This window comes from Cervus elaphus, chromosome 21, assembly GCF_910594005.1.
Source record: "Cervus elaphus chromosome 21, mCerEla1.1, whole genome shotgun sequence".
NCBI classification, from domain to species: Eukaryota; Metazoa; Chordata; class Mammalia; order Artiodactyla; family Cervidae; genus Cervus; species Cervus elaphus.
This window is the reverse complement of record NC_057835.1, coordinates 18873021-18885232: the sequence shown is the minus strand read 5'-3', so window position 1 is coordinate 18885232 and position 12212 is coordinate 18873021. Positions and strand designations below refer to the sequence as shown.

At 52.7% G+C, this 12212-nt stretch overlaps 1 protein-coding gene across 1 annotated transcript; it reads left to right on the top strand.

Moving 5' to 3' along the window:
• The first annotated feature begins 3680 nt into the window (after positions 1 to 3680).
• On the top strand, positions 3681 to 11932 carry TRIB1 (tribbles pseudokinase 1). Its single transcript, XM_043880086.1, has 3 exons — positions 3681 to 4617; positions 6859 to 7151; positions 9598 to 11932. The coding sequence occupies exons 1-3, from the start codon at positions 4258 to 4260 to the stop codon at positions 10061 to 10063; spliced, it is 1119 nt and encodes a 372-aa protein (XP_043736021.1). The 5' UTR covers positions 3681 to 4257; the 3' UTR covers positions 10064 to 11932.
• Positions 11933 to 12212: the final 280 nt, after the last annotated feature.

Here is a 12212-nt window from a genome sequence, read left to right as displayed (position 1 = left end):
GGCCTGATGTGTTCAAGTTTAAATTTTAGAAAAAGTACTCTGATAGCTGTGTGGGGAATGGATTAAAGAGCTCAAGGCCACATTTGGTTTTGTGCACCACTGTAACTCCAGCATCTAGTAGGTGCACTGGCAGAGTAGGTGCTCTTGTATGCTGAAAGGATGAATGAGTGACCCAGTTAGCAGTTTACTGCAGAAAGCCAGGAGAAGGTCCTGAACTAAGATCATGAGAGTGGCAAGAAGTGGATTGACATGGGAGAGGTACAGGGTTTGTATCAGACAGGAAGAAGAAACCTAGACCAGGAAGTTCAGTGGAAAAAATTAAATTGCAGAACTAGTTATAAAGGTATTAGAAAAACAGAAACAAAAATAGAACAAAACATGGTATGGTGGGTAGCCCGGAGATGAGCAACATCATGAAGCAGCTTTCACCCTAGTGCTGGAGGGAGGAAATTGGTGTCTTTTGATTCCCAGGAGCCAGAGTGCCTAGAGTGAGCTAGGACCACAAAGAGGCAGAGGGCACCATGGTTGGGTTCCTCCAGGAGGCAGACTCAGAGATAGAGATTAGAATGCAGGAGGTTTATTACGGAAATACCTTTGGAAGGGGAAAGAAGGAAAAGGACTGGGTGGAGAGAAGAGCCAGGCTGGAGGCAATCTCAGAGATGAACTCAGTGGACCCTTAATGGGTGGGCTGAAACTGGGATGCCCTTCAGAGCTGGCTCAGATTTGGGCAAGGAGGCCGGACCTGTTTACTCTACAGTCACCTGTCATTGGACCTCCTGGGAATGGAGTGTGAACTTGGGCAAGGTAGCCCTACTCAGTCAAGGCAATTTCCAAAACTCCCAAAAGGCACTCTCAGCGCCCCCAGTGTAGAGGGTGGGGTGGATGTGGGTGGATAAATCCTTCAGTCCTGTAGGGAGATCTTGGCAGCACCTGGCAAGAGCCACACACAGGGGCTGGCTGAAGGCGGGTGGGGGTGGCTGGGCCACAGAGGAGGTGCAGCCAGGGCCCAGAGCAGCACCTCAAGGGCCTCACTCCGGGCTGAATGGCCTGGAAGCCCATTCTGGGCAAGGGAGCATGAGAAAAAGTCTGTGGGGGCAGTTCCAGGGAGCCAAGCAGGGGACAGCCAGGGGATGTCTCTGAGAGCAAGCAGGACTAGGACTGGACCCAGTGACAACCCAGTAGGGGACAGGGAAAAGGTGGATTCAAGGGGAAATGACTGCCAGGGATTCTGTCCCCGGGGATGATGGTGGCAATGCCCTTCTCTTAAAGGAGGCAGTGAAGGAGGTGCACACCTTGGACAAAGAGGCTGATGGCCTTTGTTGAGTTTGGCATCCAAGTGATGATGCCCAGTGGGCAGCTCAGTCAGTTTCAGTTCAGTTGCTCAGTTGTGTCTGACTCTTTGTGACCCCATGAACTGCAGCAAGCCAGGCTTCCTTGTCCATCACCAACTTCCGGAGCTTGCGCAAACTCATGCTTACTGAGTCCTTGATGCCATCCAGCCATATTATCCTCTGTCATCCCCTTCTCCTACCTTCAATCTTTCCCAGCATCAGGGTCTTATCCAATGAGTCAGTTCTTCATATCAAATGACCAAAGTATTGGAGTTTTAGCTTCAGCATCAGTGGGCAGCTTAGTAGATCGTAAATAACTGGCACAGAATGAACTTGAAAGAAGGAAAACCTCAGGTGGACTCTCTCTTGGTTACAAGATCAAGTGCAGCCTTCTCAGCAGGCATTGGAGATTTTCTCGGATGATTTCTGCAGGTTCAGCTCCACCCTTGTAGCCAGCCTGGCCTCTTAACTTCAACCTGATCCTTCCCCACATCCTGCCTTACCTGCCCCGCCCACCCTCCTACCTCCCCACCCCCCTCACTCCGTGCAAATCTTTTACAACCCCAAATATCCCCCCGGGTCAGATGCTTTCTAGATGGAATCCTACCTAACTCTACAAATTGTAATCTCTACTTTGAGTCCTCACAAGTGCTTTAAGAGCTTGAATGCATTCAGTAGCGAATTTGACCACAGCAAGTAACTTAATCTTTGCATGCTTCTCTGTGAAAAGGGACAAAAAATAACTCCACTGGGTAGTTGTAAAACTTCAGTGTCAAGCGCTTAGAACAGCACCTGCCATGTTACCGAGTTCAATTAATGTTAGTTACTATTAATTTTCATCTTCCTAATCCTCAGCCTCTAGCTTAGTAGATGCTTCATTAGTGCTTGCCGAATGAATGGAGACTTAACATGGAAAAGGATTTATCCTTGGGGCTCGACCTGGTTTTAGAAAAGGAAGCATTTAGCATAAGTACAGAAGGGACTCTGATAACAGTTATCTATGTTCGGTGTCCAGGGACTCCGAATTGACCTGGTTCTCGAAAGAAAAACGACAGCGTCTAGGTTGTTTTTTCATGAAGCTCTGTGCAGGGTCTGACACATCTCGCGCTCGCCCAAATCAGGTTGCACGAGTGCATGCACACGCCCCGGCAGGACTGCCTGGGTGTAGGCAGTATCACTATCTACCCGGTCACCAAGGAACCGGGTTAGCCCCGGGGCTCTAGACCCTGCTGCGCTGGTGGAGGCTGCGGAGGAGGCACGGGGAGGGGACAGGAATTCGGCGACGGCCACGTGGGCCCCTTCCGCCCTCTCCCCACATCCTTTGTTTCCCACCGGCCGCGGCTCAGGAAGCTCTTTCTGCGAGTCACCGCGAAGGGGCGGCCGGGGAGCCGGGAGAAGCTATTTCCGTGCAATCCGGGCGGGCGGCAGGCGCGGGAGGGGCGTGGAGGTGGAGGAGAGCAGAAGGCCTAGTGTTTGCTTTTATTTCATCCAACAGAAGGTTCTATTTGTGGAAGCGAACAGACGCTGGGGATTAGAGCTGGGAGGGGGCAGGAAAAGGAAAAAAAAAAAAAAAACAACACCGTCACATCCACTACCACGCATAGGTCTTCCCCGGAACTACCGCGTGGGGGTGAATGAGTGATTCTGGAATTCATCACCTTCTCTTTCCTCCCTTCCTCCGGCTACCGCCGAGTCTCGGCGACGCCTACGGCTCCAACCTGAGGTCCCCAGGCGCGGGGCGGCGAGGGGATCCCCCGGGGCAAAAGAAGTCACCCTGCGGCCGCAGCGAGCGGCGGGTGCAGGAGAGCTGGTGCGCGCGCCCGCAGCCCATTGTGCTCCGAGTGAATGAGGAGCGCGCACCAATCACCGGTCGCTTCGCCTCCCGCGGCCCCTCCCCTCCCGCCCACTTTCCCGGGACCCTGACGTCACGGGAACTTTTCCTCCGCCTCCTCCCCCGGCTTCCAGCGCTGAGTCCGCGGCCTGCGGGAGGGCGCGCGCCGCCTCCTGCCTAGACCAGCCAGTTGGTGGAGGGCTGGGGGCTGGGGCGGAGGGGGTGGGGGGAGCGTGTGCGCGCGCCCCAGCGGGCTCAGAACTCACCACCTGCGCCGGAGCGCGCTCAGCCCGGAGCATCCCAGCCCTCGGGCCACCCCCCTCGCCCCCGCCGACCCAGCTCCACCTTCCCTTCCCGTCCCCCCGCCCCCCCCCACCCCCCCCGCTTCGGTGACTGCTCGCCCGGCGGCAGGGCCGGAGTCGTCGCAGCCACCTCATTGCACAACCCGGCTTCCCAACTGTTTACACAGCCCGGCCTGTGAGTGTGTGTGTATACAGCGTGAGTCACCGGGAGGCGGAGGAGGTGGAGGAAAAGGAGAAGGAGGAGTGCACTGGCCGAGATCGGTGCGGCGCACACACTCACTCACACTCAGTCACTCTCTCCGAGCGCGTCTCGCTCGCGCACACTCACGCCGGGAGTCCAGGAGCGTGCCGGATCCCGAGCGCCGCGGAAAAGTTGCTCCGGCTTTCGCTACCAGACTTCTTGCTCTGGGAAGTGTGTTTGCTCCGTGGCTCCAGCGAGCCTACGGAATCCTGTGCTCGCCGCTCTGAACCTCGGGAAGGCCGGCCGCCTCTGCCTCCCCGACTGTCGGCAGCTTCGACAACAATAGCGGCGGTTGCTGCCCCTCTACGAGGCGCCCCGAGCCGGTACCCGCGGGGATCCGGAGACCCAAGCCGGCCTCCGCACCCCGGACGCGCTGCCAGCGTGGTCCCCGCGTGCACCAGGAGCGACTCCAGCTTTGCCCCCGGTGGGGGCAGAACCAAGCTCCGTCTGCAAACTCCATCCCCCGGGCTGGAGTAAGTCGCGGCGCCCGTCGCGCCTTTCCGCGCGGATCCGAGGACTTACAAAGCCGGGGCCGCCCCGGCACGGGTCGGGATGCGGGTCGGTCCCGTGCGCTCTGCCATGAACGGCGTCTCGCAGCCCCGCACTCCGGCCTTGCTGCTTGCCGCCGGCCGGGGCACCCCGGCCAAACGCCTGCTGGACGCGGACGACGCGGCGGCCGTGGCGCCCAAGTGCCCACGTCTCTCCGAGTGTTCGAGCCCCCCGGACTACCTCAGCCCCCCTGGCTCTCCCTGCAGCCCGCAGCCTCCGCCCGCCGCTCCAGGGGCCGGCGGCGGCTCCGGGAGCGTGCCGGGGCCCAGCCGCATCGCCGACTACCTGCTGCTGCCCCTGGCTGAGCGCGAGCATGTGTCCCGGGCGCTATGCATCCACACCGGCCGCGAGCTGCGCTGCAAGGTACGCACCCGGGGTCCGGGACCCGGCGGAGGTCTCGGGTGAGGGGGGATACTGTGACAGGCAAAAGTGTTTGGGGTCTCTCCCGCCAGCGCCCGGGAGCCGAAGGTGCCGCCAGCGCTTGGGCTTGGGGCAAGGCGGTTAAGTGGGTTTGAGCCCGGGAAGGCAGCATTTGACTAGGATCTCCTTACTGGGAATTGAGAGGTTCGGATGGAGTGGTATAATTCGAACTCGGCGGTCAAGAGGAAGTGCGGTGCTCAGTTGCTTTATATTTATTAGATATTATTTCCTTAGCGCCCAGTTTAGTGCGTGGCGCTCCATATAAGTTGTGGAATTGAACTGGATTCCAGGGCCATGCCATTCCCCTTTTCTCATTCTCCTCGGTCCCCCCGCCCCTCGTTCTGGAAGGGCGCCCTGCAGTGGGTGCCTGCTTGGAGCTTGGAGCAGCTGGCAGCTCTCTCGCCCGGGCTGCGAGGCACCCGGGCTCAGCTGTGGGTGGTCAGGGGGCGGGAGTTCCGTGTCGGGCGCAGGTCTTGGGGATTCCGGCTGGAACCCGCGCTGGAACCGGAACCCTGTCTTCCCCAGAGAGCAGTCTGGGGTGGGGGCGGCGGGGTCTTCCAGCCAGGGCTGGGGGATTTGGCCGGAACGGAAATGTTGGAAATCCCGCACCGACTAGGAACCCTTGCTTCCATTCATGTCTTGATTTTCCGGCCAGCAATTTTCCTTTGGACATAAGGGATGCCATCCAATTGGAGGTACAACTGGAATCAGGATTCCCCGCGCTCTCCTTCTGCGCCGGTAGACGCAGAACATTCCCACAGTCCATCTACCTTTTGCGAGCTGGACACCCCGGTCTCAGACATTTCTGATAATCCTCTGGGCTGCTCCTTTTCACCTTAAAGATGGGTTCACCCCTCAGTTAAAGTCACTCTTGGGTTTTCTGCAACTCACCTGACCCCCAACTTCCCTGGGCTCGCTGCTGCCACCTACTGTCCGACCCGAACGAAACTTCAAATGCATGATCAAGCCCAGTTTTAAAGGGGGAAAAATTCTGTTCTTCTTTGTCGCTGGGGCTAAGAGCTCTTTTGGGAGGAGCATGAGTGTGGGCTGGGGGTGGGAGGAGGGGGGCAGCGGAGAGATTTCTTCGAGCTGGTGACAGAGCAGCCAGGCCTTAGAGGTGGGGTGGGTCTGGTCATTGTGCAACCCCTTCCAGTTCCTCTGAGCAGATAATAGACGAATCCAGATGGTGACAATCCGTGTGTCACCGTTTCCAGTTGAGTCTAGGATATGAGTAACCGGACTAAACAAAAGGCCCTTAAAGAGGCCAGTCAGCTTCTTAGAGGAGATGCTACCCGTGTCCTGGGTGAAGGTGGGGGTGAGAATTGGGGGGGGGGAGGTAGATAAATAAACAAATGAATCCCCCCTGCCCCTAGGATCCTGTATCCCTCCTGTGGGAATGTTACCTCAAGACTGCTTATACCTGAGTCAGCCCAGGCAGGTTGCTTAGGGCTGTGTTGACAGACTTGGAGTCATTTGTACCTTCCCAGTGATGACAGAGCTGCGTGTTCTCCAGCCCCTTGCTTCCACTTGGAAGCTGCTTGGTCGCCGCCTTCTGTGCCCTTCCTGCTCTGCAGGAGGTCATACCTTTCCAGGGACTGCTCCTGCAGATACCAGAGGGACCTCCGTCAGCCCCTTGGCACCCGCCAGTGATCACGGGCCACAGAGGGTGGGGACTTTGGGGCTTAGCTCTCTGGAACTTGTGGAAGGCCATACAGAGAAGACTCTTTCGAACCATCCATATGGTGGTTCTTTGGATATTTGCTAGCCCAGAGCCCTAGATGCTTCTGGTTTGGGGGTGTTAGGGGTAGCTGCAACTGCATAAAGTGGGGTTGAAAAGCTAATGGGGGTGTGTGCGTGCATGCTAAGTCTCTTCAGTCATGTCTGGCTCTTTGCAATCCCCTGGACTTTGCAACCCCCTGCCAGATTCCTCTGTCCCTGGGATTTCCCAGGCAAGAATACTGGAGCGGGTTGCCTTGTTCTCCTCCAGGGGATCTTCCCAACCCAGGAATAGGACCCCCATCACTTAAGTCTCCTGCATTGACAGGTGGGTTCTTTACCACTAGTGCCACCTGGGAAGTCCCATGTCAACCAGAGTCCCCAGATTGAGAATTGCAGCTCAGCCCAGGAGCTGGAAGGCAGCCTCTGCTTCTCTAGCCTCCTAAGCGGGTCCACTTCTCTCTGCAGGTGTTTCCCATTAAACACTACCAGGACAAAATCCGGCCTTACATCCAGCTGCCATCACATAGGAACATCACGGGCATCGTGGAGGTGATCCTTGGGGAAACAAAGGCCTACGTCTTCTTTGAGAGGGACTTTGGGGACATGCACTCCTACGTGCGCAGCCGGAAGAGGCTGCGGGAAGAGGAGGCCGCCCGGCTTTTCAAGCAGATTGTCTCTGCCGTCGCCCACTGCCACCAGTCAGCCATTGTGCTGGGGGACCTGAAGCTTAGGAAGTTTGTCTTCTCCACCGAAGAGAGGTGAGTGGCCTCCACAGCCTCTCCTGTGCCTTTTGGAACCGAAACGAGGGTGCAGGTTGAGCAGTTAGGGGTGGTGCGTTGGCTCAGATCAACATCAAGGGCTCAGTTGTCCCAGAGTTAGTCTTGAGAAGTCCTCTCTCCTAAGGAGCCAAGGCCCCAGCTGGGTTTCCTGCACCTTTGTGGATGTGGCCTGGGGACAACTTGGTGCATTTGTGGGATGTCACGTGAGGACAGATTACTCTCCCCACTTCCACCCTGGGATCAAGTTTATTCCCCATTGTTGTCAGAAAGGTCAGTTCTTCTCTGGTACAGCATGCCCTTCACAGCATCGATTCCTAGAGGACATTTAAAAATCCTTGTTTATACTGAGTGCCTTTTTTTTTTTTCTTTTTTGGTACCTAGTAAGTGTCACAGAACTGGTCAGACTGTTATATTTGCAGAAACCTCTCCCTTTCCTTCACCCCACACTTCTATTCTGTGTCATGCTTGGCCCCCAGTATTTTCTCCACTTTGTCTGGTGACTTTTTAGGCATCTTGTTTGGATACATCTTCAGAAAATAGCCACTGTTGAATAAGAAATGGAAGCTGGATGGAATTGGTTGCTAAATATAGATCATGGCTTACCTCATAAAAGAACAAGATGAGTCCGATAAGACAATAATGAGACATTAAGATTCAGAGTTGAGGTTTCAGACAAGAGAATTCAGGAAGCCGCAGGATTTTACCTGATTTTAGGAGGTGGGCCACATCCCTTGTGGAAAGATTAAGAGCAATACCACTGTGGGTGGGTGTGCATTCTCCTATTGTAGCTGTTCATGCAGGGCTCGCCCACCTGTGCCATTTTAGCCGTAACTGCAGATCCTATGAAAATGTACAGGGTTGTTGAGTTGCCAGAAAACCTGACTTTGTATCTGACCTTGCAAGAGTTATTGGAACATACTGATTAGCAAAGAAAAGCAAAGTGTTGGCAATGAAGAAGTTTCCAGTTCCTGGAACACTCTCCTTTGATATGGTGATGTATTTTCTGAAACATGCCTTACACACCTCCTTGCTCACTTTTGAAATCCACCATTGCACAGGCGAATGTCATGTGCGTGGAGTTTGGCAACCTGAGGGTTAAGCAATGGCAGGCTGACGCTAGCAGTGTAAGCAGCACAGGTGCAGGGTTTTAGTACTACGGGAACCAATCAGCGGCAGCCGGTGTGGGTTGAGTCATATTTTCCGTTTACAGAACCAATGGGTATTTTACATAACGACGGGGGAGGTCAGGCTGAGGACATACCGAAGTTAGCACATGTATACTACACTCCAGGGAACAGGAAGGCAGGAAGGAAAAAAAAAAAAAAAACAACTAGACCTTTAAGAGGAAAAGGAATTGACCCAGTAGCCTGTACCAAATATTTGTGTTCTTCTCAACCAATGATTTACTGAAACAAGGCTATTTCAGAGAAACTGGGCTGGGGGGACACAGTGGCCACCAGATATTGGAGGCTCCTCGCGTGGCTCTGGGCTTTGGGAGAGCCCAGGAGGCTTGAATGGCTGGATCTGAACAGGGAGGCACCTGCAGCTTCATCCGAGCCTTGACTAAAGATGTTTCAGATTAGTTGTTACCTGAACAGATGAATCCCTATCTGGGTAAATGAGCTCAGGTGTTGCTATGCCATCCTGGGGTGTGTGTGCATGTGTACACGTGCATGGGCATTTTAGGCGTCCTGCATCTTTCAAACCCACCAGCCGCTTTCTTTGTCCTCTTGTTCTGGCTAAGCATTCTTTGCAGTTAAATATCCCAAAACACATAATTAACATTTCCTCGTTCTTTTCCTAAGTCAAGGCCACTGTGGGCTGGGGCTCAGGTGGACAGAATTCTCTCTCTGTGTGTATATCAATGTGAGCAGGAGTGCTGACAATGCATGTGCAATATCAGTGACCTTGGGCTCCATGTTCTGTAATGTTTTGTATTGCCAGGCATCTGTCCTAGTGACCCTGGCAGCCAGTGGCATAGGAGATAAGATCGGCTTATAGGATGCTCTGGCTCTCCCTGAAGCAGTAGGATAAACTTCTTCCCCAATGGCTTTTGGAGAAATGTCAGCATTCTCCTGACACAGACTCCCACTACTGCAATGTGTACTTTGTAAGTTGTGTAACCCGTGTTAGGATATCTCTCCTAAGCTCTCACATCATGAATAGTATTCGGGGCTTTGCATCATACCCTCCACCCCAGGCCCTCTCTCAATACTTTGCTAATTTTCATTGCAGTTTGTATTGGTTTATGAAATCCAGAGTCCTCCTGGGTAGGTTGCAAGGCAGTGCTTACTGGATGAAGGGGTAACTGGCATTCCGAGGGCCTTTGTGTTGAGTGCCTGAGGGCCCTATTATTGGGAAGGAAGGCCTTGTGTTTCATAGCAGCTGGATCTGGAAGTAATGGCTTGTTTCATGTCTTCTACAGAACCCAGCTCAGACTGGAAAGTCTAGAAGATACACACATAATCAAGGGAGAAGATGATGCTTTGTCAGACAAACACGGCTGCCCAGCCTATGTGAGCCCTGAGATTCTGAACACCACAGGGACCTACTCTGGAAAGGCAGCGGACGTTTGGAGCCTTGGGGTGATGCTCTACACCCTTTTGGTGGGGCGCTACCCCTTCCATGACTCAGACCCCAGTGCCCTTTTCTCCAAAATCCGACGTGGACAGTTCTGCATTCCTGACCACATTTCTCCCAAAGCCAGGTGCCTGATTCGCAGCCTCCTGAGACGGGAGCCTTCGGAGAGACTCACTGCCCCAGAGATCTTACTCCATCCCTGGTTTGAGTCTGTCTTGGAACCTGGGTACGTCGACTCAGAAGTAGGAACTTCCGACCAGATTGTTCCAGAGTACCAGGAGGACAGTGACATCAGTTCCTTCTTCTGCTAATCCCCAGACCTCAGAAACCTCATAATTCTCACACATGGCATTCTCCATTTCTAAAGATGGACAGGCCTTTCGGCGTGGGGCCAACCAGACAGGCGATGGCGTGGAGACGATGGCTGCTGAATTCACCGTGGCGCCCCTTCTTTCTCATCTTCCGGATGCGTGACTGAGGAGGTGAGCAGCGTGCACTCTGACTGGCTGCCCCGCAGAGTTGTTTTCCTCAGTGAACCTTCGCCAGCTATCCTTTGTTGGATTTGGGGGTTCCGCCTCTTTTCTGGGTGGCACGGAGTATGAATATCCTGCAGCGTGTGATGGAGTGAAATGAACTTGAACATTCTAAAGGGAGAGGAAATGAATCACACAATGGCATTTGGGGCAATAACTATATTTTTAACAGGGTGACAAATTACTTGGGCCAATAAACCTGCCATCTTCAAACTGGTCTTTGGTAGCCAGGCTTTCGCTACCCCCAGCTTCTCTGATTGGAAAATTGTTTTTTTCTGGTTTGGTTTAACACTCACCCTTTCTTCATGTTTTTGGAGCAGACTGTTTCAGGAGCATAGGAGCCTGCCTGAACCATGAACCCAGAATCATCTCTCCTTTGTGTCCTGCCAAGACCCCATTTGCACTAATGCCTTCTTTCTGACCTTGAAATGAGCCCCTTCCCCTTTCACTTTAAAAGCACTTACCAGCTAACGGTGGAAGAGTATCATAAAAGATTCAAGCTCCTGGCTGTTTCAGAACTCTGAGCTCAGACAGAGAGACTGGAGACTTTTAAAAAGAATTTGAGCACTTGGAAACCATTAGCTGTTTTGGTTCCCCTCAAATATGTTAGCATTTATCCTTTCCTTTTTTCCCCTAAGACCATCTCAGGGTGGAGCATTTTGTCTAGGAGGAGAAAGATAAGAAGACTCCCCTCTCCCAAGAGCAAATTTTTGTGCTTCAGAGAAAGTAAATTTTGGATAGTCTTAGATGGCTCTCAGACTGACTTTCAGAATTAGTCTTTAACCACCCCCATGGGTCTGGTCTGCAGTTTTGCATGACAGGTTGTTAATATTTCAGCTGTGGTGTGGTTTATGAATGCATCTGTTTCATTGGTATCTGGAGTGAAATAGCAAGCCCCAAATCTTTAAGGTCGGAAGGGACTTAAAAGTCATCTAGTCCAACTTCTTTCCTTTCTCTACCACCTCCCAATGTAGAAATCCTACCCCCCACGCCCCAAATTCTTTCACAGGTGGGACTTCAACCTCTGTTTGAATGCTTCCAGAGATGGGAACTCACTACCTACAGAAGATAGAACTTAACAGAGAAACTGCCATTTGCATTAAAAAAGCAGATGAAATATCAGTAAATGTCTCAGACAGTACTGAAATCCGGTGGTTAAACGGGTAAACCAAACATACTGTATTTTGAGAAATGGCACAAAAACAGGCAGTCACCTTTAAGGGCTACGCCTTAGGCAAACTACTAACATGCATTGTGAGAATACCGTGTATACCTCACGTACTGTGTACTCTGTACATATATTGTACCTTTTATACATTTGTTGTTGTTGTTTTCACTCTGACACTTGTTCTGTTGTCTGTGTCTGTCTGAATAACCTGCGTGTCTAATACCACGTGAAATGTGAATGATCATTGGCAATATTACCTTGACAGAATCATGGGACTTGGAGAAGGAGGAGGACAGAGACCTCTGTCGCACTAACGCTCTCGTGGTTGCTTGAATGTTGTATCTGTGATACATGACCCGGCTAAGGACTCTGGGTTTGCTGGGGCTTCGAAACACTAGACCCTTCCTGTACATGTGTATATATGTTGAGATGGCCATTTCCGACTTGTAGAGAAATTTTAATAAATCTGGTTTCGTAAATAGGTGCAGTGACTTTCTTTGGGGTCCAGTCTACCGTTACCTGGTGTAGTTTCATGCTGGGGATGCAAAGGTCACTGGCTTCGGGCCTGGAATCTCAATGGGGAGATGAAGAAGTAAATAGCTGATGATTATAGATGACCTTTGACAGAGCTGAACCCATTCACTTTTTCCATTGAAGTAGACAAATTCATTTTGATGGGTGAGCCCAATTTGGTGAATCAGGTTGATGAGGGCTATGGGTTGAATTTAAGAATTGAGAAACATTTGAAGAGGCGCATAC